The following is a 27705-nucleotide window of genomic DNA, read 5'->3' on the forward strand; positions in this document are numbered from 1 at the left end:
ACTCCTTGAAGTTCATAACACTGGAGCACTTTCGAATTCTTCCTGTTACAAGTAGCCTGCACGTTAGCCCGTCTTAAATTTAATCAAACCCGAAAGAGGCACGGGTTTACTCCTTGTATTGTCTATTGTAACGTTAGCCTAAAAAACCCAGTTGATCAACTAACTTATTCTCCGAGCAGAGGTAAACAGAACACGAAAAGTAAGTTTAAGCTATACTGTTTTAAAATGTTCTAAAGGTTGGGTTAGCTAAATTCGACTACCTAGCTAGCTGGTACAGGAGCAGCTCTTCACGCTGTTATCCATCGAGTCTATCGAACGATTTCATTTTATTGCTGAGCACCTAATTGAAAGTTTTGTTTCGACTGTAGCACAAGCTAGTTGGTTGATTCGGGTCTACATGTTTTGTATAAACGTTTATAAATTAGCTACAATATGTGAAACGCAAACAACATATGGCTAAGAAGGCAAGAGTTCAGCATATTGATACCTTACCATCTATCGCCAATTTAGCTCGTTATGAATTAATTTGATCTGAGTTACCCAGCTAAATAATTCGCTGCGATTAAAAAAATCCAGATAAACCTATTATCTAGCGTGTTCTCCTACATGCCATTAGTTAAATCCTCGCATGCGGAATTATCGATATAAGATAGCAGGACTAGATATAGCTATAAACAGTGAGTTATCTAGAGTTAGCTCGCCAACTAACGTTAATGGAATTAACATTTAAACAATTCATCTGTTTCCCGCAGCAATAATAGTTTCAATGTGTATCCTTTTTTTGAGTATCGTTTTGGAAACGAGGTAGAATAGTTTAGAATCATACTTTAATTTAATCTTTGAAGTTGTAATTTAAGTTTCATGCATTTTTCTATTTTATTATTTAGACTAGTAAGCCTATTTCTACAGAAATGGCAGATGAGGTCGAAGCAATCGGGGACATTGAGGAGGAGCTAGAGGACACCACCGACGCAAAGCCGGACAGAAAAGGGAGATTCCTTCTCTTCGGGAGGTGAGTACCTGTGAGTCACCCTGTCAGGGGGAGACGCGACCTCAACTGTTCCTAGTGTTGTGTCGTTCGCGAACGATTCGTTCAAAAGAACGAATCTTTTGGGTGAACGAAGTGTACTGAATCACTTCGTGAAACGATTCGTTCGCGAACGTGAACTGGTAGTTCACTGACTGACTATCGTTCGCAGTTCACTGAACGTATTGCGCCCGCCCCGAATCGTTCGCGAACGACAGTACACTTGCACGAATCGTTCGCGAACGACAGTACACTTGCCCGAAGCGTTCGCGAACGACACAACAGTACAGTACACTTGCCCGAGTCGTTGGCGAACGACACAAGAATAGTTCGTTCCTCTTGCTGTAGCGAATGAGGAGTCTCTGGTGAGGAATGTGGGTATGAAATATGGATAATAAATGGATAATAATCGAACATCACTGTCAAGTGTGCTGTTTATTTTCAATGAAATAACAAGCATTTTTTTTAAAAACATGTCTCAAAGTAGGCTAGCCAAGGCTACTATTTTATCGACTACATTTTATGAGAAAACGATAGCCTGTATCTACTTAGCCAACGTATATCAGTACTTTCTCTTTCAAGCAGCCGTTAGAACAAGTCACGGTAAAGACATCAGCATCTAGGGCTAACACAACACATTTTGGGAAATTTAGTAAAATAAAATGGCCATATGAAACGCATTCTTTCAAACTAAATTGTTTAGAATAAAATCGAAAACAAAATTTTGTTAAAAATAGGGAAAGAAAGGGCTTGGTTCTTTGGCTATTAAATATTCTGTGGGAAAATGCTCTGTCTATAGCCTACTTTTTAAACTGGAGAACTACATTAAATTAAAATAAAATAATGTGCTAATATATGAACCGCGGTTCGCCTGTTTTCATTTTCGGTAGGCTACTAACCATCAGCTGTTTTCGGTACAATTTTTCGGTACACTGGGTCACTCAATCACTCACTCACGGACGACCTGAGAGGGACGTTTGGTAGGACGCATGCGCAGGTGGTGCTTCGTTTAGTAGGACGCATGCGCAGGTGCATCTCCCAAAATCACCACTTCGAACGGCAAAAAATTTTTAAGCACAGCTTTATCGCCTAACGTTACTTTAGCTAACCCTAACATGTTAGCGTTTCGCCTACTTTAGTTAACCTAGTTAGCATGTGCCACCGATACAGATGTATGGACACATGGAGGACAACAAATAACATTACAAAGGTGAGGACATGCCATAGCTAGCTAGCTATATAGTTAGCCAAGTTTTACTCATGACACTTTGTACAGGTGCGCCATGGGTCTGGACGGTTTCGTGCTTGTTTTTCATTGGACACAGCCCCCTTATGTAAGTCAACCCAAAAGTGTGCAGTATCTAGTTAGTGAGCACAGACACTTACAGCTCTTCTATGGCATTTGCCTAGTCTTCCTCTTTGTCACCATTATTGCTCACAACAGAATGAACTAAACATGTGCATTTTTATATGGATATATACAGTTGAGGCCTAAAGTTTACATACACCTAGGCTAAAGACATTCAAACTCAATTTTTCACAACTTCTCACATTTTATGTTACCATACATTTCCTGTGTTAAGTCAATTAGGGTAGCTACTTTATTTCCATGAGAGGTCATTTCAAAATAATAGCTAAGAGACTGATTTATTTCAGCTTTTATGTACTATATCAGATTTTCAGTGGGTCAAAAGTTGACATACACATTTTTGTTAGTATTTGGTGGCATTGCCTTTTAGTTGCTTAACTTGAATCAAACTCTTGGGGTAGCCTTCCACAAGCTTCTCACAATACTTTGCTGGAATTTTTGCCAATTCCTCCTGACAGAACTGGTGTAACTCAGTCAGATTTGTGGGTCTCCTTGCTCGGACACACTTATTCAGTTCAGTCCACAAATTGTCTATGGGAGTCAGGTCAGGAATTTGTAATGGCCACTCCAATACTTTCACTTTGTTGTCTTTAAGCCATTTTGTTACAACTTTGGAGGTGTGCTTAGGATCTTTGTCCTGCTGGAAGACCCAGTTGCGACCAAGTTTTAACTTTCTAGCTGATGTCTTGAGGTGTTATTTCAGTATTTGTAGATAATCCTCCTTCCTTTAAATGAAAAAGTTAGCTGCACCAGTGCAACCAATGTTGCACTGTAAACAGTTAGTCTGGAGCCCTGGTCAAAGCAATTACAAATTTCACTTTCTTCCATAACATTAAGCCTTTTTTAAAAAATAATTTAATGATAAATTAAGTTCTTTCTGGAGCTCATTCCACGCTGAAGGAGCTGAGAACTGGGACACTTTTTTGCCAGCCTCAGTACGAGCCTTTGGCACACACAATAAAACACTGTTTTGTGAGCGAAGCCGGTATTTTCCATTTGTCTGCTGGACAATGTACATGCATAGGTAAGATGGAAGCAATTTCAATATGGCCTTGTAAATGAAAATATACCAGTGACACAACCTATGTAATGCCAGATAGGGCTAGCCCACTCTCCTATAGAGAATACAGTGATGTGTCAAAAATTTGTAGTTTGTGACAAACCTCAGTGCCCCATGATACACCATGTCCAGTTGACGCAATGACGCTAAAGGTGCATGCATATATAAAATGTCTCCATAATCTATTACTGATAAGAAACTAGCTGAGACTAGCCTCTGTCTCACCTCAAGAGAAAAACAGGACTTGTTTCTAAAATAAAAACTATATGAAACTTAAAAGTGAGACCATCATCTATTAAAAAACCCAGGTACTTATAAGTTGTCACCTTTTCAATTGGTTTATTCTGTGTGGTAACGATACAAGGTAATGGCTGTGGCTCTATCTTTGACCTAGCGTACTTGTGGTGCTGGAGTACATTACACATTGTTGTCTTTAATTTGTTTTCTTGTGAGCTTTGTTTTTCACAAGAGGAACTGAAAATAATTTCTTTGTGTGTAAATGAAATGTCTGTTCCAATAGGTGAAGTGGTCGGAGGGTTGACACTGTGTGCCCAGTGTCTGAATTCAAGCAGATTTCCCAAGTGTAAGATTTTTCTCACCCACAAGGTGGCGCTGCTGTCTTTCAGCAAGCTTTTGGGCCCTACGCCAGCCAGTGCAGTCAGATGGAGAGCCATTTGAGTTCAAACCTGATGGGGTGCATAACAGCAATTTCACAGCCGGAGCTACTCAATAAATCAGTGGGTTTTCAAACTAATAAACATTCATCCTATACTCCACTGTAGTGCTCTCTGAAAGCTTCATTTTGATGGAGGTGGTGATGTGTGTGGCACATTGAGACTTGGGCACTTCGCAATCAACCAGATGGTTGCATGTTGAGCTCACAGGCGATGCCGTAGCCCCCTGGCAGCTGCCAAAACTGAACCTCCACCACAGAGCCGTCTGAATGGATAACGTACAATAAGGGCCACATGCATGACAATGGAGGCAAATGTATTGGCAGATTAAAAGTACAAAGACGAGAAAACATGACGCTAGCAGGAAGCTCTTGAAGCTCCTAATGGAAACTCCCTTTCAAATTGGAGGCAGCTGTGCTCGTGGTAGCTCTGTCTGCAGAAGGGTTAAGGGTTTATATTCACGACGGTGTTCTATAAGGGTGGAAAACCCCTGGTCGCTCTCGACTTTGCTTTGTTTTGCAATGTTGTCATGTTTATTTCCTGTTGCTCACAGGGAAAGTTGGCTCCCGCCCAGTTCCAGACAGAGTTCAAGTTCCATCGACTTACTGCAAAAGGCACAAACCGGTCAAACCAGCAACTGGAAAGAAAGAGAATGGGGGGGGGGGGGGGGGGAGATGTTTATCTAGTCCCTGTACCAAAGAAGAGCTTTTCAGCTTTCCTGTGACCTGTGACCCCTGACACATAAGAACCATTCGATCCCGACAGACAATAGCAGGTAAGAGCATGGGAATGCATGACCCAGCAGTTTTGGGGTGCGAGAGCGATCAATACCAGACCTGAAAGGCCCTGTGCTACCCAGCGAGACTCAAGGTTCACAGCGCTCAGCTGTTGGATGGATGAGCTGTGGCTAGCACAATAGCCGGGACATCTCTTAGCTAATGTGCTAATCGGAACATCGTTTCATACACTAATGACAGCAACCTGTTTCCCCGACTTTCAAAATCCTCCATGTCATTTTTCCATGCTGAATGTATCAGCTGCTGGAAAAGACACCCGCAGCTATTCTGGTTCTACCGCATTTTTCAGGAATGTCAGGGTTGGATTCAGTTTCGTGAGTCATGTCTGTCCCAGAGCGCCTAAAACATTCTGGCCTTGTTTTGCACTGTCATGTGTTTCCAAATGAGAGAGTAGAGAGCAGTGTTCTTTTGCAAATCAAAATCTCTGCGGGCAAATTGGGGGTGGTACGGTGGTGGAGTGGATAGCACTGTCGCATCACAGAAAGAAAGTCCCGGGTATGAATTGCCGTGTGGAGTTAGCAGTTCTCCCCGTGTCTACGTGGGTTCCCTCTGGGTAATCTGGTTTCCTCCCACGGTTCAAACACATGCAGGTTAGGCTAATTGGATACTCTAAATTGCCTGCGGGTATTAGTGAATACTGTGTGTGCCCTGGGATGGATTGGCAACCTGTCCAGGGTGTTTTCCTGCCTCTTGCCCAATGCTGGGATAGGCTCTAGCCCTCCCTGTGACCCTTACCAGCAATAAGGGGGTTAGTTAATGGATGGATGCGGACTGATGGTATTGACTGATGTGTGTGCAAAGGAGCACTGGTCATGTTGCTCCATAACCCCCATGTGTAATTTGCACAGGAAGGCTCAGGTCATTTTGCACATCAGCACAATAGTGCCTTCATCTGGCTTCTTAAAACAGTCTTGGAATCATAGAAAACACAAATGGGGCCTTTTCTGTTAAAGGAGTAGATCTTGCGGTTTCAGTGCAAACTGTAAGAGATAGCTGGCACCACTGATTCACATCATCAGTTGTGTGTCTCCTGTTGATGACATGTCATGTCTCCCAGAGACCAGCTAGAGTACAACTGAGACTCCATTTGGACTTCTTTTCTAAACCTTTTTCCCCCATTTTTTGTGAAGCTGGTACTTCCTTGGCAGTTTGAGCAAACAGACTGTGAGTGCCCAATTGACAAGCAGTGGTCACTGGTGAATGATGAGACATCTGGACAACACTGGGTAATTATGTATTGCTTTGCAGGGCTGTTGGCACCTAGCAATACTGGCTTGGTCCAAATTTGATACCAGAAGGTGGGGTCCATCCACACACTGGAATAATAATGATGAGCCACAAAGCAGCACCTATTTGGATTTTAAAATCAGAGTTTGTTGGGGTTTTCTTAGTAGAAGGTAGCGAGTATATAGGATGCCCTGGTTAAACAACACAGAGCAGAATTTTGCATTTTTATATTTCACAGGCATGCTCTATTGCAGCATGCAGCATGTGTAATCCAGAGCATCTACATATTATAAACTATACCAGGTCAAAACCTAGTATATGGCTGGACCGGCTGACCAATGGTGTGACATCATCACTCACTCAGTTAGTCACAGACATTCAAGTTTGTAGGGCTCGCCCCGCTGTTGCGGTCCAGCCACATTTTTTCCCATGTTTTTGTGTTACATTCATATGAAGTTTTTGACTGTTTAAAGAGATATTTGTGCTTAGATTTCTGTGATGTGGTTAGCATTTAGGTAAGAGTTTGAAAAGTTATTGCAGGATTTAATCGTTTTTACAAGACATAAGGGCAAACTTAAGAAAAAGTTCAGAGGAAATAGAGGGAGGAAAGAGAGAGAGAGAAGGGGGAGAGAGATGCATCAGTGAAGTCCCGTTTCTTCACCTGTACAAAACTCTGATTATGATTAAATCCTGCATTAACTTTTCAAATGGTCATTTTCAGACAAGGTTAAGTATACATTTCGTAAAAATTATTACACTACTAACTAACGCTTGCAATATTTATTCCCAGATATTGACTGTAGAATGACACGGTACCCATTCTTCTTATTGTAAAACTTGACTGCGCTCCCTTTTGTTACGTCACGTTTTTTTTTAGATGCGGAAGTAGAATTCTCTCACAAAAACGACTCCAGAAGTCACTGTAGTGTATATAAGTATATTCTTATGAATATATAGTTCCTACATCATTTTCCTACACATTGATTCACTGGGGTCTCCAATCTGCAATATGCCCTTTAATAACGACGTTCTTGGAGACTCAATGTGGGAAAATTGCCCAATATGGCAACACTGGTCTCTACTGGAGCGCTGATTGGATAGTTGAAAATGCCTTGAACGATTGGCTTTCCATACCGGAAGCGTAAAAGCAGTGCCAAAAGTCTGTCTGTAGCTTTCTTCTTGTAAACTGTGCGTTGCATGTAGAGGGAGCATCGCACGTAAAAACTGTTTTGCATTCATACTTTTTCTGTTCACAAATGTTAATAAACCATTTCAGATCACAAAACACAGGTACATTTTAATTTACAGACGTGACCCTCCCCCCTCACGAAAATCTATATCCACAAACACAACGTTTTTTTTACAGGTTCAACTTGCAGAGTACAAACACAAACCATAAGTTGCAAGCACAGGTCATTGCTTACAAGTACAAAATACTTTTGTTTTGGTTTCAACTCGCAATGTACAAACACAAACCATAAGTTGCAAGCACAAGTCATTGCTTACAAATACAAAATACTTTTGGCACTAATTTGAGGCCATATCTAGAGACTATCCAGCACTACGTCAAGCCTGGACTTGTATATCCCAAAGGTCCTCCCCTTTCCCATATGGCCGGTCAAGCGGTCCCACTCATTTGTAATTGTCAGAAATCATATCTGCAGAATTTAGCTTCCACTAAATTCTATTTTTTTCCCCTTGTTGTGTTGATGGAACTCAACTCTTGTCAAGTCTATTTTTGGTATATAAGCTCCCACTTAGTGTCATTTTGCTAACCCAAAATAGATGAATTTTTTTCAGTCCTTCCTTGTATCTTTTATATTTAATTTCAGAAACCACTTTAGTTGCCCCATTCGTACTTTTCACAAGTTTCTATATCGTTCCTATAGCATGGTGCCCACGCCTTCTGGCACAGTACTCGTAATGTAGGCTATAACCTCCAGTGAAGCACTTGGAACAGACCCCATGTGAGCGGCACTTTTGAATCCAAATGTCTTTATTTGACCTTGTTGGTGGATCATTCCAGCATGAGAGAGGAAACACAAACACACATATACAAAAATATAAGCTTTAATGACAAATAATTGTTATTGGAAGTTAAGTAGTTTGGTTGTAATATGGGATAGGATAATGGCACAGTATAGCACAATACAATTCCGTACATATAATGTAGAATGTAGTGACGAGTCAGACGTTACAGTATTAGTATTATAGTTCATAATTGAAGCGCTCTCTCAACAAGGTTGCTGGGTACCGCTACACAGAGACTCACTATGAACTAATACCATTTTACGCACGCAGCCTATGATTAGTATGAGACAGACAACAATCAGTAGCGCTAAGTAACACAAAGTTCTTTAAGCATACAATTAGGTTTACAGTCTAGCCACTGTCTTGCTACTGCTTGCTCCATACGGATGTACGTATAAATATCTAACGGTAGGTTAAACTTCGGATTATGGCGTTACTTACGAGTCGGAGTGTGGAGAGGAGAGGAAGAGAGGAAAGAGGGAGGAGAAAGTCATCCCCGAGACCCAGCTGAGGCAGCACACGCTAAGTTCTAGGCTAGCTTCCTAAAAATCGACGTGAGCCACCACTCGGGTACGGAGGAAAAAGGAAACATTTGAGAAAGGAAAAAGGAAGAGACGCGCCTCGGTGGTCATTGACTTAAAAACCTGGCCGGGAGTGAATAGTCTGAACTGTCATTGGCTGTTTGGAAGACACACCTTCATATCACGTCCGCCTTTACAATTGTGGGGTGGGTTTCAATAACTTTGGTAAATATTTATTCAGTTTTGATCTAGTTGGATAATTATTTAGCAATACAAGAAAGGTGAATATACTTTGTACCCCGACCTTCGTTGTGAGTATTACCCATACCAAACATGATTACTTTTGGTTTAGGTTGCGAGAAGAATTATTTCTAAGTCGTGCAGACTAGGGAACTCAGCAACGCGATACTGTAATATTCTAATAGCCTGCACTCACTTTGAATTTTTCAGACCTGTTGGATATTGGAATTGTATTTGCTAATTATTCAATTAGACTTTCCTCCATTTGCTGGTGTGAATGGAGCAGCCTTGAAATAATGAGCTAGTCGCCGGTGGTGCTCTATAGGGACGGAGTGTAGCACAGTGGGTAAGGAACTGGGCTTGTAACCAAAAGGTCGCAGGTTCGATTCCCGGGTAAGGACACTGCCGTTGTACCCTTGAGCAAGGTACTTAACCTGCATTGCTTCAGTATATATCCAGCTGTATAAATGGATACAATGTAAAATGCTATGTAAAAAGTTGTGTAAGTCGCTCTGGATAAGAGCGTCTGCTAAATGCCTGTAATGTAATGTAATATGCAGCAGTTATCTAGGTGCCGAATTGGCACAGTCCAAAGATATCACACCGCGAGCGTGGTTAACAGCGAATGAACATTTGTTACTATGCCTCCACTACATGCAAGGAGATTGTTAATCCCCCGCAGTGTCATCTATAGCTTTGATCTTAGAATTATGAGTATCTGGCATGAGGGGTCTGGCGATCCTGAAGGGAAGTGAAATAGTATAGATAGTTTTGGAATGTTGAACAGACAGGGTCATTTGGGAGCTTATGCAGAAATAAAACATTTGAGAGAGAGGACTGCAGAAACAACTTACAGCTGCCCTACAGGTGTATATATAGTAGGGTGGGAGCATGTTGTATGTTTATTGTGTAGTGTATATATAGTAGGGTGGGATGATATTGTATGTTTAGTGTGTGGTGTATATATAGTAGGGTGGGAGCATGCTGTATGTAGTGTATATATAGTAGGGTGGGATGATGCTCTATCTTCAGTGTGTAGTGTATATATAGTAGGGTGGGAGCATGTTGTATGTTTAGTATGTAGTGTATGTATAGTAGAGTGGGTGCATGTTGTATGTTTAGTGTGTAGTGTATATATAGTAGAGTGGGAGCATGTTATATGTAGAGTGTATATAGTAGGGTGGGTTGATGTATCTTCAGTGTGTAGTGTATATATAGTAGGGTGGGAGCATGTTGTATGTTTAGTATGTAGTGTATATATAGAGTGGGTGCATGTTGTATGTTTAGTGTGTAGTGTATATATAGTAGGGTGGAAGCATGTTGTATGTTTAGTGTGTAGTGTATATATAGTAGAGTGGGTGTATGTTGTATGTTTAGTGTGTAGTGTATATATAGTAGGGTGGAAGCATGTTGTATGCTTAGTATGTAGGGTATAATAGTAGAGTGGATGCATATTGTATGTTTAGTGTGTAGTGTATATATAGTAGGGTGGAAGCATGTTGTATGTTTAGTGTGTAGTGTATATATAGTAGGGTGGAAGCATGTTGTATGTTTAGTGTGTAGTGTATATATAGTAGGGTGAAAGCGTGTTGTATGTTTAGTATGTAGGGTATAATAGTAGAGTGGGTGCATGTTGTATGTTTAGTGTGTAGTGTATATATAGTAGGGTGGAAGCATGTATGTTTAGTGTGTAGTGTATATATAGTAGGGTGGAAGCATGTTGTATGTTTAGTGTGTAGTGTATATATAGTAGGGTGGGAGCGTGTTGTATGTTTAGTATGTAGAGTATATATAGTAGAGTGGGTGCAGGGGCTGGATTATGTGCTTGTCAGCAGAGAGGTGATGGCGTCCCTCGTGACCTCAGCAGTGCAGCTGAATGGCTCTTTAGAAAAGTCTGGCGTGGTGACCTGCTGACTCAGGGCCCCGCGAGGCCCGCCGCTCAGCACTCGCACTTCAGCCTTTATAGAGTAGCGTTGAGCATGTGGGGCTCCTAGCACACGCAGACCACACACAGCTTTGGGGGCCGAAAAAGGAGAGAAAAAAGAGGAGCTTCAGATGCAGAGTGGCGTGGTGATTAATGAGGACCTCAGGTAGGTGTGCGCTAGCCCCGTTATGGACACCCGGGGGGGGAGTGGAAGGGGAGCTGGGAGGGAGCCGGGTTTGAAAACGGGGGGTAACGGTGCGGAGCCTGGGGGGGGTGCACGTGGCCTCGTGGAATGGTCCGGCAGGTGTCATTAAAATGGCTCGCGGGGCTGTGTGTGTGTTCTCATTGTGTTGCGATCGGGTAACCTGTTGACTAAGCTGTTCTGGATGCTCGCAGACATGGAGAATACAGAGGCGGCCGGCCTCCCGCTCTGACACGGGCTCTGCTAGAAACAGGAGAACTGAGATGAATCTGAAACAAACTCTTTTAGAGCTGCAAGATTGAGAAGATTGTGAAATCTGACTGTCAGCAGGGCTTCAGCAATCTTTGGGATATTGTGATTTATTGGTAAAGATAGAGGAATACATTTTAAGTAGTTGAACCACTGCTCCTCATTCTGCCGAGTGGTATTACTGAAACTCTACTGAGTACATTCGCCTGGTACATTCATGTTCCATTTAACGTTTTTCTGACATGCTTGTTCATTTAATTTGAGATAGTACATGTTAAGCTGGAAATGGATTGATTTTCTGAGTTTAATCATTTCTGTAAATGTACTTTTGTTGTAGGCTGTGTGATGTTCAGATTTGTGGGTTGTGACAAATGTTAATGAGTTATTGGAGAAAAAGAAGCATAAGGAAGGAAGTGTTTAATTTAGCATGATGGATGCCTCGATTGTGGCGACGGACTTTGTGTTAAAGCGTATAGTGAAGGGACTCTGCTGTTGCGCAGGTCACATGACTTGGTGTTGCAGTGAGGTTGCGCGATTCCCTCTTCAGGTGAAGCATTGTGGCTTTTGGTGGCTGGCGTCTGATTGGATGGCTATGAGGAATCTCAAACCCCACCATTTCAGGCCTGGACTGGCCCCTCTCTCCTCCAGGCCTGTGTCTCTCAGAAGGTGATAGGACCACGGCTCTTTAAACTGCACCAAATTGGGTGCAAGAAAAGGTTCGCCATTTCACTGAGTATTTGCACTTAATGCATAGTGTGGCACATCCTAAATTAATGTGAAGAATTGAGAGGTGAATTTTCAACAGCTGGAAAGGGAGGTTTCAGCAATGTCTTGTGGCTGGGTATAGGCTTCTACAGGTTGCACATCCGTATGTTTAATTAAATTATACTAAGACCAAAACTAGCCTGCAAAGGAGTTGGTACATCTTACATTAGAACCTATTTGCCTGAAACCACTGGCGTGGTGAGTAGAATATAGGGAGGGGAAGATTGAATGCATGCTGAAAACAGGCTCCTTAGAGACTGTTGTAGTTTGTATGTTTGCTTTGACGTGGAACAAAATTAGTTTTTATCGTAGTGGTTTGTATTGCATTATCTTTTGTGAAAGTGTCTTGAACTATTGGAGTCTACTATTCTTTGGCCTAGAATATTGTATAATTGTAGCTTGGAACATAGCTTGGAATAGCTTTTCTCAGCAGCTTTTGTATTGTTGTAGATTGTATAATAGTTCCATCAGTGCAACTTGTACCTGCCAGTACTAGGTAGTTTGTATTGTTGTGCTTACTGCATTATAGGTGATATTGTTGTAGCTCTTATTGTTGTAGCTTTTATCATGGTTACTAGCATTGTAGCGACTTGTTTCACTGTAACATCTCATTGTGGATTGTATTGTTGTAGCCTGTGTTGTGTTAACTTGTATCATGCTAGATGTAATAGCAGTATACTGTACCCTGCTAATACACCTTAGGGCACTCAGGTGAATCAGCTGAATGGTATGGTAAAGTGAGTGTTTTTAAATAGTCATGGTTCCATTTTGAAGATTCATTAATCTGTCAATCTATTTCTTTCTACTTGTACTGCAGTGCTCTTCTCTGTAATTTTGCGATTACAACATTATTATTCATAGTTTTTTATGTTCATGTTCCCTCTGTCATTTCGCAGCTTCCTCCAGGATGCTTATATTAAGAGTGCTCAATGATTAAATCTTTACTCCCCCAGTTGGTGTGACGTCTCTCCATTTGGGTTTTGGGGCAGGTGGTTGCCAGTGTGACAGAATGCTGATGGTAGACACAGATCACATACGCACATGTAGACACACATCACATACACAAACAAATGCAAACACACACACACACACACTCTTTACATGTGCATATGCAATGTGGTTGAATGCACTTATCCTACATGGTCAGGCAGTCTGCATGAGAGCTATCTCTTTGTGAATCCAGTGTAATGTAAAATGCAGGTGCACATGCATGCATACACATATATACACTCATGCATGTGCACACGGACACTCGAATACAGAAGCATGCACACACACACACATTTTTTGTCCGGTGTTCATGATCCATAATTATTTACTGTAAAGGATCATGATTGTTCTCAATATTTATTTTTTAATCACTTCTTAAGTAAGTGGTTATGAATAAAATCCTATTATGAACAGTGAAAAGAGCACTTTGCAAAATAGATTCAAATTAGATTTATTTTTATTGAAACTTGCAGGTGTAGAAATGAAGGCTTATTGCTGGGGCAGAATCAAATTTACTCTGTGTATTTAAAGCACTGGTCCTCCCCTGAGTCCAGACATTGAGTCAAAACCAGATGCCCTGCCTTGCAGGCTGTCAGAATGCTTATGAGCCAGAGGCATGTAATTTGTGATTAGCAGGTGTGGTGGAGTTTTGATTGTGTTCCAACCATGATTCGGTGCCAAGGGCCCAGATTGAAAAAATTGTCAGAAACCTCAAGGTCATATGCGATGATTTGTTTGATTATTACATTAAAGGGAAGGATTATTTGGGTATGTACTACTAAATATATGTCCTGTATTATTAATCTATGTACTGTATAATGACATAATCAGGAAGACAGGCATATTACAATCAGATAATATGCCTGTCTCGCTCAAGGCCCCTCTCTTTCTCTCACAGTAAGAAGAAGAAGGATGGACCAGCGTTGGGTCAGGACCACTCTACTGAAAGCCATTACAGAATTGTTTCACCAACATTCCAGTATAAGATGAGCCACCAGCGAGTGGGCAAGTGCGTCATCATCAACAACAAGAACTTTGATGAGAAGACAGGTACCCAAACACCTCACCCATTCACCTCAGAAATGACACCAAGGTGTCTGCTGGGTTCTGCTGGAGGACTGCAAAGAGAAAAGACGGTAGCTGGCTGCCCACGCATTACCTACGTTCTAGCGCAAGTCCTCCGCTTTTGTTTTTGACCAATCAAGAATGTTCTGCTTTTGACTCCTTGGTTGCTTTAGCAGTATGTTTGGGGCCGATGTCCTTCTGCGTGGTGAGTTTTGAGGCATTTAGTTGGGTGGGAGCAGATGTTTCTGTTTACTTTAGAATTCATCCCACTGCTGCTGTCAGCAGTCATATCATCGATGAAGACAAGTGTGCCAGTTCCAGTTGCAGTTGCAAGCTATTATACTACCTCTGTCATGTTTCAGAGATGAGACGGGTGCTTTGGATCATGAGCAGTTCCTTTCTTTCTCTACACTTTCTTCTTTCCATCATTTTGGTACAGGTTAATAGTTGCTTCATCTGTCCATAAGACTTTGTTCCAGGACTCTCTTTTTTATGTACATTCTAGTAAAATCTAACCAGGCCATTCTGTTCTTGAGGCCTACCAGTGGTTTTCATCTTGTGGTGAACACTGTTAAGGGTTTGACACATCTATGGCTACATCCTGGAGGGTGTTCTTGTTTGACAGTTGAAAAAGGTTTTCTTGACAGTTGAAAAAGTTTTCTTCACAATTGAAGGATTCTTTGGTCACCCACTACAGTGGTCTTAGTGGTCTGTCGGGTCATTTGCTGTTCCTCTGGATTTATTGTGATTTTACAGCCTCATAATGGCCTGCTGTGTCGGCATTGACACTTCTTAGGTCCTCATGTAGAGAGGCAACAGGCTCCGACTGCAAATGCCACATTTAGAGTCAACTCTCAAACTTAGCTTGTTAGCTTTTTTGTGCATGAACTAATTATGCAAATACACACAGCTGGCCAAGAAACAGCAGCCAATTGTCTCATTATTTTTGGTGCCCTTAAATGTGGGATCTATCTATAAAAAGGCCTGTAATTCCTACTAGTTCACCCAATATGGATGTAAATACCCACAAATTAAAGCTGATCATCTGTACTTTAACCTCATATTCTCTGTTTAATTTCTAATCCAATGTGTTGGAGCACAGAGCCAAAACAACAAAAATTATTTCACTGTCAAAATACTTATGGACTGCACTGTATTTTCAAGTAGTATAGTAGTGTATTTATTTTTATTTGACTTGTAAAGAACTTTGCAGAACACTTAGTATGAAAGTTATGAATACGATTGTTGACTGTTTGTTGTTTATTGTTTGTTATTGTTTACTATTACCATTGTTTACTGTAGATCTGTACAGACCTGTGTAAACGAGTGGTTAGAATACAGAATATCAATTAGTGGTTCGAATATCAATTCAGTTATAGTAAAATTTATATGAAATCAGCAAAATATTTACCCAGAATTTTTTTCTGGAAGTATTTCCATTCTACTTTGCTGACACAACTTTTATCTGGTTGGAGAGTTCTATTGCACACTTGGGGAAAGGAGCTAAATCTACATTCCACCAGGCAGTTTTCACCCACACAAATGAACACTCAAATATTATGGTCCTGGAGAAGGTTTTATGTCAAGCAGGTCTGGATGCAGTTTTAGGGCTTGGCGTGCAATTGGCTGGGAGATAAGGACAGGAAATAAAACATGGGACCGATGGTTTACTGCAAGCGCTGACAGGCCTGTTGTATTGTGTGGGGGTGTTTCAGGGATGAATGTGCGGAACGGGACGGACCGAGACGCAGGAGAGCTGTTCAAATGCTTCAAGAGCCTGGGGTTCGACGTCTGCATTTACAACGACCAGACCTGCGAGAAGATGGAGCGCCTACTGCGAGAAGGTGACATTATCGGCAGTAACAACCCTACTCCTGTCCCAGTTTCCCCACCCCCATCAGCACTACAACCCTTCTCCCCCATGCCATTAACAGTTCTTCCCCTTGGCAGTAAAAGACTTTATGAGGGGATTGTGCATGTGGAATTTATTAGGTGATAATGTGGGAGGAGTTTATAAGATACTGATGTGGATGGAGTTTATGAGGTATCACTGCATGAAATTTATTAAGTGACAGTCTGGACAGAGTTCATGAGGTGCTGATCTGGATGGAGTTTATAAGATACTAGTCTGAGTGGAGTCTATTAGGGGCGGTGTGGAGGGAAATTGTTTTTGCCACAAGGTGGAGTACCTTTATAGGAACCCAACTCCATGCATCTCGCTTTGTTTGGGTGGGTGTAGTGCTGGGTGGGTGTAGGGTTGGTTGTAGGGCTGGGTAGATATGTTTGGTATAGGGCTGGGTGGGTGCAGGGTTAGGTGTAGGGCTGGGTAGATATGACTTGTATAAGGCTGGGTGGGTGTAGGGTTGGGTGTGGGGCTGGGTAGATATGTCTTGTATAAGGCTGGGTGGGTGTAGGGTTGGGTGTAGGGCTGGGTAGATATGTCTGGTTTTGTGCTAGGTGGGTGTAGGATTGGGTGTAGTGCTGGTGGGTGTAGTGTTGGGTGTACAGTTGAGGCCAAATATTTACATACACCTAGGCTAAAGATATTCAAATTCAGTTTCTCACAACTCCGCACATTTCATACATTTATTACCATACATTTATTTTTGCTAGTAAATTAGGGCATCTACTTTGTTCACATCAGAGTTCATTTTAAAACAATCGATTAGAGACAGATTTATTTCAGCTCTAATTCACTATATCAGAATTCCAGTGGGTCAAAAGTTTACATACACCAAGTTCACTGTCTCTTTAAACAGTCTGGAAGATTCCAGAAATTGATGTAATGACTTTTTAGTTTCTGATTGGCCAATTGTCATAATTAGGAGTTAATTGGGAGTTCATTGGCACCTGTGGCTGTATTTAAGGGCCTACAGTGGGGTGCTAAAATTTGGGCACCCCTGGTCAAAATGCCTTCTACAATTAATATCTAAGTGAAGAGAAGCTAACCTGGTCTCTAAATGGTACAAAGTTAAACGTGACACATTTCTTCTTTCCTTTAAAACAAAATTACTTTTTATTTTAATTTTTTACAGTTTCAAAATAATTTTTTTTAAAAAGGAAAAGGCCCTGTGCAAAAGTTTGGGAACCCTGTTAGTTAGTTCTTTGTAACTCCTCCTCGGGCAACTATAACAGCTTGCAAACACTTCCTGTAGCCAGCTAAGAGCCATTCGATTCTTGCTTTGGAATTTTTCTCCATTCCTTGTGGCAGAACACTTCTAGCTCAGAAATATTCTTTGGCCTCCTTGCATGCACGGCATGTTTAAGATCTCTCCACAGAATTGTCAGAGTGTCTGAACCCCATAATGGGTGACAGTGTGATAAAATGTGACGGTTGGGTTATTTGGCAATATAGGTAGTGTTATTCAAAACGCAGCAACTTACAGTAACATCAGTACATCGATTAATTAACATATACATTAAATTATATTATATGCGTTAATTAGCATTATTTTTTAACGCGTTATTATATAATTAATCAATTAATCAAAATTAATGCGTTAATTTGACAGCCGTAGTAAAAATAGGTCAAAAACTTTTTTTTTCAGCATGTACATATTGTTTTTGGAATAATGAATTAACAAAAACAATATTCTGACAAAAGCCTCTGACAAGCCCTATTAAGTTATTGATTAAAAAAATCAGTTCAGATTTTGTCTGTTGAGCTTAAATATTGACTACGCTTATATGCGAATTAGCGCATATTTAATGAGCAAATATTTCAAAAATTAAAAAAATGAAAAGTCATAATACAAAAAAACCTTGTATTTATGTGTTGAACTGGTAAAATTTCATTTTGATATGAGTAAAGGATTTTTTTTTCATATTAAGGGGTGGTGCCTCCCCTTGCCACCAAATATTAACAAAGTGTATATAAACTTTTGACACACTGAAAATCTGATATAGTACATAAAATCTGAAATACGTCTGTCCCTTAGCTATTTTTTTTAGATGACCTCGCATGGGAATGAAGTAGATACCCAAATTGACTTAACACAGGAAATATATGGTAACATGAAATGCGTGAAGTTGTGAAAAATTGAGTTTGAATGTTTAGCCTAGGTGTATTTAAACTTTTGGCCTCAACTGTAGGGCTGGGTAGATATGTCTGGTGTATGGCTGACCCTCTTTGCATTATGATCCACAGCTTCTGAGCAGGACCACAGTGACAGCTCATGTTTCGCCTGCATCTTGCTGAGCCACGGAGAGGAAGGGATGATCTACGGCACAGACGGCGCCATGCCCATCAAGAGCATCACCTCCCTCTTCAGGGGAGACATGTGCAAGAGCCTGGTGGGCAAACCCAAGCTCTTCTTCATCCAGGTGAGCAGTGGCCGGTAACAGGTCGCACACATCAGGCAGATTCATTAACCAAGGTCATAACTAGTGAGAGTGGGACGGAGTGTAGCACAGTGGGTAAGGAACTAGACTTGTAACCGAAAGGTCGCAGGTTCGATTCCTGGGTAGGACACTGCCGTTGTACCCTTGAGCAAGGTACTTAACCTGCATTGCTTCAGTATATATCCAGCTGTATAAATGGATACAATGTAAAATGCTATGTAAAATAGTTGTGTAAGTCGCTCTGGATAAGAGCGTCTGCTAAATGCCTGTAATGTAATGTGTAATGAGTGACCACGATTACATGCTCACCATATTCCGAATAACAATCTTTATTCTGGTTATGGTCATATTCCTATTATGACGTTTACATGCGCCATAAAAATAATAACCCAATCTTATTCCCATATCCGTGGTTAGCTGGATATTCCGTTTTCATTCTTCATTCAGAGCTAAAGGACAGCATCCTAGTACTTTTTATCTGGGTGTAGCTGCTGCAGCCTTAAACAAATTGTTATTTTCATTTTTTCCGCCATACATGTATTACACAACGTTTTGTTCTTTGATTCTAGAAGTGTGGGCTTTGTGCTTGCCAGAGCATTTTTACAGTAAACTAGCTGGCTGACTTCAACACCCAGAAGACACCTTGCAAATTCATGCAAAGACCATGTTTGAGTTCTCAGCAGATTAACATGGTCGTCATTTTTGGATTGTTATGCAACCAATGTTATTTGGATTTTGCATATTCGAATAAGGGTTTTGCTTTTCAGAATATGGCGTTTACATGGGCTTTATCGTAATCGGAATGCTTGCATGTAACTGTGATCAGTGAAAGTTAAAATGTGAAAATGTAAAAGCTAAAAGAATGTAAGTCTGTACAGTTGAAGTTGAATCATTGAATAAATACACAACACTTAAATCTGTTAAAGCTTAGTAAATAACTAAAGCATTTACTTTTTATATTTAAAATAGGAATTAACTCTAGAAGATATCACGAATTGTGTCAGAAAAACAAGCGTAGGCATAGGTTTTGATAAAGAAAATGAATTTTCATTTTCCTCTAAGATTCTACAATTAAAAATTTTTGCAATGTGTATTCTAACTTTTTCCTAATTCAGGTTCAGCTGGATTATTTTTGATTTTCAAGTCTTTGTCAACCATAAGTCTGTATCCTTTCTTTCTTATCTTTGGCTTGCTAGCTTCATTTGTATCATCCACAAATGAAATATATACCTCATTATGTTTATGCCACAATCATTTTATGCTATTTATTTCAATAATAGACCTGTGTCATTTTACTTGGTCACCCAAATGTTAGATTTATTCTGTTCTGCTAATAATGGCCAGTATGTGCTTGGGCACACCTATTTGTGAAAATTCAGATGTGTGAGGTTCAAAAGTGCAGAAGGATATTATTATTATTATTATTATTATTATCAGTCATCGTAATCATCATCATTGTGGGCAGGCTTGTCGGGGTTCGGAGTTTGACGATGGGATACAGACGGATTCTGGTCCACCCAACGAGACTCTGGAGACAGACGCAAACCCCAGACACAAAATTCCAGTGGAGGCAGACTTCCTGTTCGCGTACTCTACCGTACCAGGTATACATACTTCTATTCAGTGAAATCACTAGTATTATGAATAGCAAAATGACTACCCAAGGAAAGGGAAGTGCATGTACGTGCACACACACACACACACACAAACACACACACCTACACACCCAATTCTTTTATTATTTGTTAGAGACCACAGTTCTACAGTTGTACTTAAACAACAAAGAATCTCAGGGACTGCTGGGCGGCTCACTCAGTTAAGGCACCACGCAGTGGTGCAGGGATGAGCCTTATGGCCTTGGGTCGAGTCAGCCATTGCTGACTGTGGCTCGTAGCTCCAAAGGGCAATGCACAGGTGGTGATTGAATCACCCAGGGTATTAGAGGGTTCCGTCGGTTAGGGGTCCATATTTCATCGCTCTCTAGTGACCCCTGCTGGTTGAGCAGGCCCCTGTGGACTGCACGCTAATGCTACTTATGCAACATCTTCCTCAGTCTCCATCCGTCACAGAGGGTTGCAGTGCACTTTCTCAAGGGAGCAGGAGTTCACACAAAGGTTTTATAGGGTCGTGTCCTGTCGCACAACATTTCTATTGCCTTGTTTGGCACCTATATATATTTAACATTCAGTAACAGATGCCTTTAGCTATGCTGAACAAAATGATTATGCAAAACGCACTGACTGTATGAAGACTGAACTGCAGCCAGCTTCTGCATGTTCCGTTCTTACAGGTCCCATTACCTTGTTATACCTGTCTTGCATGCATCCTTTTCAAAACTTGTTTTTTTTTCCATCAACAGAAGGCACACTGGATTACATAAATAAAAGCACATTAATAATTATGTCATATATGCACAGGACATTGTTAAATTTTTAAGCAATGCAGAATTTACACAAAAAAAACACAAAACATATATTATCTTTATCTGAATTCCAAGCCATATACATGCGTAATGGCTGCCATTTACCTGTGCTTTCATTTAACAATGAAAACGTCATTCGTTCATTTTTTCTGATAAAGGTGAGATTTGTATAGGTCCAATATGACGAAGACATGATGGGCACACATCATGCTTATCCGTGATAAGTTAAAATGATATTAATGTCTGTTGTTTCAAACTGACATTCTCAATTAATCTTCATCTTTATCTTAGTATATTTAAAGAAACCATGTTGGGAAAAAAGACAAAAACAAACAAACAGATGATGAACAACAAATAGAAACAGAAAACAAGAACCAAATATACCATTTAGTCACTGGTTATGAAATACATCTCTCAAATGTGTCATTCCTCTTTTACTGAAAGTTTAATATGGGTAAATTTGACCCAAACTGAACACACGGGTTAAAATAGGTCTTTAGCGTAGGGATACACCACCCCACTGAACATTTTCCCTGACAACATACCAGACTGTAGGCAAGGTAATGGAATCGAGTAACTCTGTGAAAATGAATACATTTGGGTTCAAGTTAATGCTAATTGCATGTCTAATAGTGTCTGTTTTGAAACTATTATCAACCCAATAATGTGTGGTATGTAAAGAAAAAAATTCATACTTCAAATAGTACAGTAGGTTATTTCCTTCAGACACTCAGTGAAACCTGCCTGCTCCCTGTCTTCCAGCACAGCTCCAGGCCAGCACCTTCCTGCACTCAGAGTATCAAATGATATTTTTCACTCAAGGAAGGGCCATATACCTTATGAGAAGTGAACAAGAATAGGCAAGCAAATAAAATAAAATGCGAATGCAACAGTCCCCCCCTTCCAACCGCCATCAGACGCAGAACGTTGGGCTCTCCGCAGGACGATGCTGGGTGTGCAGCCCATGCCTGGGCAGACACCCCCGGTGTTTGTGTCTGCGTCGGTGTTCCCAGAATCGGGCGCAGAACGGCCTTTGTTGTGTCCGAGAATAGGAGGCAGTGCAGGTCGTGGTGAAAGGGGTAGTGCTTCGGTTCAGAACAGCGCCTCGGGCGGATCACGAGATAAAAGCGCTACGCGTACAGTATGTGCGTGTGTCGGGATGGGGCCGGCCTAGGTGGTTACAATTCTTTAAATTCTGGTCCCGCTAAGTAGGTTGGGTTATGTTGCGCAGCGCACGGCTCCAGGCCACAGCGACGACGACATCGCGTCGGCCGACCTGTTTGAGTCAGTCCGCCTGGAGGCGACAAGAGGAGTTCAGCTGCATCAGCATGTTTTGATTAACTAGGTTAACGCTGTCTGCATCACCACCTTTTTTAACACTTATGGTTACTATTCTTGAACCCTTTTGACAACAGGCAATTTGTAGAAAATTGTAGAAAATAACCACATTAGCTACCTAGTTTACCAATCCATTGATTGAGGTCCATTGATTGAAGTGTTTGTCAAATACCCCACCCCCATCAACATGTTAAACACATCCCACGTTTATTATCTTGAAAGAGGCCTACTCTTTATAAGCATACTGAATAATAATAAAACTATTTTGAGAATGTATTTAGATGCTCACCGACGTAAAATGGGATCAAGTCCTCTGCTATGGAGTCTGTCTGTAGGGATGTGAACAACACATTTATGACTTGACCTTTTTCTGTCTGAAACCGATTAATCATTTTTTTCACCATTTGAGGTAGGACACCGCTAATAAAAATGCCACTACTTGAATTGGTGTGGATCACAAAATTAAAATGTTTAAAAAGTAAAAAAAATAAGCATTGCTATATGCTACAGTATGCTGCTTTGCTCACTGCACAGGTGAACGCATGACCCAATCTTCAATGAAGTGGCAAGTTATAGTCACATAAGTTTAGTTAGTGCTGCCCATGCGTAGATAGTTATCACAACATTGACAGGCTTGGAATGGTAAAGAGAGAGGCGGCTGTTTCGCTACATTCAAGTCAAGCTGTGATGGTTTTTCGTACAACAGCATATCACAGGAGTATATTTGAGCTCATAAAATGACAGTAGGTCCCAAAACTCTTCATCCTTTACCATGCTTACGGAGAGAATGTCTTTTGTTACCATTTTAGCAATTCAATCTGTTGTGGTTCAGCTGGACAGCTGTCACACTGAGGTTTCACTACAAATTTGGGTGCTTGTTTGCTGTGATCCCTTGGCCTCGGATATTTGGTTCTTTGATGGATTAAAATCCTATATTTCAGCATGTGGTATGCAAATTTGGCAGCACATATTGCACTGAACTGTGTTTTCGTTGAGCTTTTCAAAATCGTTTTATACACGGCACTCTTCTGCAAGTTGGCCATCTTTTCAGCGGATATTAAGTAATGTTAAAGTGAATGACAACAAGCCCCACTGGCCCCCTCTATTACCCATTTAGAGCAGTAGCCTAGGTAACATTGGTGATCTATTATTTTGAACAGTTTGAGAATTAAAAAAGAAAAAAACGATGTTCAGTTATTTAATGCATGCTCACAACTGACAATCGACGAATCAACAAATTGTTCACATTCATAATTTTGACTGTCCTCCTTAGAAATATTTACTCTGAGGAATATTTTTACTAAGGCGTCCAAATGCTGAGTCCTCTGTTTAGACTTAGGCATTGCAAAATAAATTTATGTTGTAAAAAACTTTTTTAGCATAGTGCGTAACTAGAAAAATACGGCGGGTCCCATTGGCTATACTGAGGGACTGCTTGGCCAATACTGGTCAGAGAAGCTTGTAGTTGGGCTTATCTTCCTCCAGAGAGTATGCAAACGTGATAACATTCCTATGTACATTTTTAGGCACATTTTAGGCATGTATAGAATGGTGAAACTGACAACAATGATAATTCCTCTGGAGAATTGCTAAATAAACAATGGGCGTTCTGTATGTTTAGCACTTTTTTGGAGTAAAAATAATTATGGATTTTGTTTTCTGGAATCCTTGCCATGATAAGGGTACCAATGTTACCGTAATTTGTGTCAAAACTCATAGAAGGTGTGGACCCCCCCAAGCTTGTTTTGCCACCCCCACATTACAGGTTAAAGTGTGGTTGTTTACAAAGTTTCCCTGACATGGACAAGGGGGTATTTTATTGTGTTCGAAAGGTTTAAGATGACTGCCAGGCTTTTGGCTTAGACTTTAGTAGCCCAAGTGTTAAGGGCTTGTCCATGCTAGTCTAGAGTTAGTGTAATTATCCCAGCTGGACCAGGTGTATCACAGGTGTCTTTGTCATTTATTTTAACAGTGGATGGCTTCCACGGCACTCTTGGAGTCAGTATGAGTCGGGGGGTGGGGCAGTATAAGTTTACAAATCTGGCCATTACTACTAACGGTGCTATACAAATGCTGGTGTTGGATTTGATGGTGTATGTCGATCAGGGACACTATGTTGGTAATTTTATCTTTATTCTATGGTCATGAAGGGTTCTGTTCAGCCTTATGGTCAACTGGTTCTGTAGCGGCTAAATTGAACAGCATCCAGGTCTAAATCTCTCTGAAGTTCAACTGTTAAAAACTTTTAGAGTGATTGGATGTGGGGTTGGCATTTCTGCTCTGTGATTGGATGAGGGATTAGTATACAAAGTTATTTCCCCTGTAGAAAAGACACACATTCAGTCTGGTTTGACGTCTTGAGGAGAGCACACAGAACTGTACAGATGTACCACGATACTGTATGTGTTGGTTTATGAAGAGGTGCCATAGTACTGAGTGGGTGCTTCCTGATGATTGGCTGTGGCATGTGTTTCAGGTTACTATTCCTGGAGGAACCCTGGTCGGGGCTCTTGGTTCGTGCAGGCACTCTGCAATGTCCTGAACGAGTTTGGCAAACAGCTGGAGATCATGCAGATCCTCACACGTGTCAACTACATGGTGGCCACCAACTTCGAGTCCTGGTCTGAGGACCCGCGCTTCAGCGAGAAGAAGCAGATCCCTTGCGTCGTCTCCATGCTGACCAAAGAACTCTATTTCAACTGACCGACAAAGACCACCACGACCGGTCGCACGTTCAGGGATGACGAAGACACACCCCCCCCCCCCCCCCCCCCCCCCCCCCGGAAGCGCCAACGTCACACTGGAGGGAAGGTGCCGGCGGGGGTAACACAGCTCTCAGCTTCTTCAGTGGCACTCTGCATACAATGTGTGGTGATGCTCGCCTCTTAAGGTTATGGTTCGGTCACATGACCCGTCGACAGGCAGTGTGGAATATCCGTGTGATTCACCTGACCCAGAAATGTGATGCACTTAACCCTTTAACCGCCAATCCTGCCAGGAAAAAAAAGTGGCCTTCTTTTCTCCTCAATCAGAGAAGGCTCTCGTCCTACTCACAGTTGTGTGATCTGTAATTACAGAAGCCGTCTACAAGCCCTTGCCTCAAGAAGATGTAATTGCTCTTAGATGAGCAACGTGGGAAAAAAAATACAAATTTTACCAAAGTAAAGGTTGTCTGATGCCAGCTGTGACTTCTGTCAGTTATAGAGGTCTAATGACTGAAGCCTCACAAACCCAAAAATGGGTGGAGATACCACCTTGTTACAAGTTACTTATTGATTAGAACTATTAATAAGTTCTGGCTATAGAGAGCCAAGAGTCTTTTGATTGGACAGTCAGAAAGTTGTTGACAACATGATCCCTTTTTAATCCATCATTGGAGTTGATTAAATTCATACATACTGTTTATCTGTAGTAAATTCAAACTACAGAATTTGATCCAGATGCTGTAATAATTGGTAACCTACAGGCCTAAATGTACGCAAATTTGACTGCTCTGAAATTCACAGAATTAAGACTCACTTCTTGCACTCATGTTAGCCTTACCGCCTGACACAGACACATCTACTCAGCACACAATACGCCAAATCTTGCACTTCGTAGAGTACTGTAAAGACAGCAATTCTAAAAAACCCAGTATATAAGCAAGGATTCAAAGGGAAGAAGACCAAGTTTGATCTGAACTGTAAACTCTCTAAGTATGCGTTGTGCACATATTATTTTGCATTTAGACCGCATATCATTTCAGGAGAAAAATACTGAGGTCTCGTATTTTGCGTGGGGAGTGTGGGGTTTTCTCTGTGAATTTCAGGCTGTCATAACTATAGCGATGTTAATGTCACAACATACACTGACCTGTAACGGTTTGTGCCATTGTGTACATGCAGTTAATGTTTGCTGTAACAGCAGAGCTTACATTACACCACATATTGTACATCCACTTCACTTATGGAGCCTGCTCTAGAGCTGGCTCCCAAAAGTTTTATTGCTCTGTCACTGACTACTCAGTAGACTTATCATATACATATTATTAACATATATGTGGATATGAAGATATACACACATTTACTAACTGTATATGAGTCATGACTCATCACAAACTATTTCACTTGTCCTTCCATGTTTTCATATTCAAAGCACAAATTGCCACTTTGTTGTACATCAGTCCTGTACAATCAGCTGTATACACATTTATTATTTAAATAATGCATGTGTTTAGTTTTTTTCTTTTTTCTCCCCATTTTGAAATTTCTAACTTGAGTCACCACTGTGCCACCGTCACCAGGAGCACTGCAGAATTGCATGCATGCACTCCGCCCATACACTTACCTGTGAGCCAATGACTATTTAGACACACTACACTCCACATAGTACTACAGAAGAGCTAGCGCCCATGGGGAGAGCTGTATCATACTGATGGTGACTGGTAGTTGGTGGGCACCTGGTGCCTCACTGGGGGGAGCTAATGCAGTGGTAACATATGGAATTGTGTCCTACTTTCAGTAAGCCCATTCTATCCCTGACAGGACAAAGCTCATTTTTAAAAGCACACATTTCTTTGGGATCAAAGGTTGTTATTTGATATTCACAGCATGTTCTTCTAAAGTTAGAAAGCCAGTTTGTTAATCTACAGAGGCAGCTATTACTGATGACAACTTTCTCGATTACATGTCTGACCATCCACCACCCATTTGTCCCAACCAACATGTAATGTTCTCTGAAAATTTCTGTAACTGTGATGGTGTTGTAGTAGCATTACATTACAGATACATCACAGGAGAATTATGTATTGGCTTGGAATTCATTCACCATGTTAATTTACCAGTCCGTTGTCTGTTTTTTTTTTCTTTCTTTTCATTTTTAGTCGCTTTTTTATTTTTTATTTGCAATATTTTTACAATTAAACTTTTTTAGATGGTGCAACTATCATCTTCAAGGTTCCGGTTTGGCTGGTTTAAGCCAAATATTGATATATCCCAAGAGTGAAAACTCGGGTTACAATGGACACACAAGTGTAATCATGTTCTTTAGTATCCATCTTGAACCTGTGAACCTGTAAAAACCTTCTATAAGCACCAATCAGTAATCATTGGTTTTGCGGTCAATCCATGGTGTTACCTAATGTGTAGCCGAAGGAGTTTTTGCTCCAGTGGTTTTGGAATGGAATTGAAGGGAAAGTAATATTTTTAGAAGTAAAATGAAGTGTTTAATGCTGATGACCTCAGGAATATATTTTTTAAATATTTGGAACTATGAATTATAGAGTTTTATTGGGTGCAAAATTCACTCAAATTGCATAAATATAGCTGGAATCTAAGAATTTATGACCCATGGTGTATTTTGGTAACTAAAAATAAATAAAAAGTTGAAAAATGACTACACAGAAAAAGGCTATTTATACTCAAAGGACTGTGTTTTATTAAAACATGAAGATTATATTATGTTATACTGTTCTGTCATGGCCTC

The 27705-nt window shown here is 40.9% G+C and overlaps 1 protein-coding gene across 2 annotated transcripts; it reads left to right on the forward strand.

Moving 5' to 3' along the window:
• Positions 1–31: 31 nt before the first annotated feature.
• On the forward strand, positions 32–27615 carry casp7 (caspase 7, apoptosis-related cysteine peptidase). Of its 2 annotated transcripts, none has more exons than XM_035404307.1 (7): positions 32–199; positions 888–1012; positions 13975–14126; positions 15857–15985; positions 18289–18464; positions 19948–20086; positions 24719–27615. In XM_035404307.1, exons 2-7 carry the CDS (start codon positions 912–914, stop codon positions 24943–24945), a joined length of 924 nt encoding a protein of 307 aa, XP_035260198.1. In that variant the 5' UTR covers positions 32–199; positions 888–911; the 3' UTR covers positions 24946–27615. The 2 variants fall into 2 exon arrangements, with proteins under 2 accessions (XP_035260198.1, XP_035260199.1); XM_035404308.1 differs by having other exon boundaries at positions 910–1012.
• Positions 27616–27705: the final 90 nt, after the last annotated feature.

The sequence above is a fragment of the Anguilla anguilla genome, chromosome 2 (genome assembly GCF_013347855.1).
Source record: "Anguilla anguilla isolate fAngAng1 chromosome 2, fAngAng1.pri, whole genome shotgun sequence".
In the NCBI taxonomy this organism is placed as follows: Eukaryota; Metazoa; Chordata; class Actinopteri; order Anguilliformes; family Anguillidae; genus Anguilla; species Anguilla anguilla.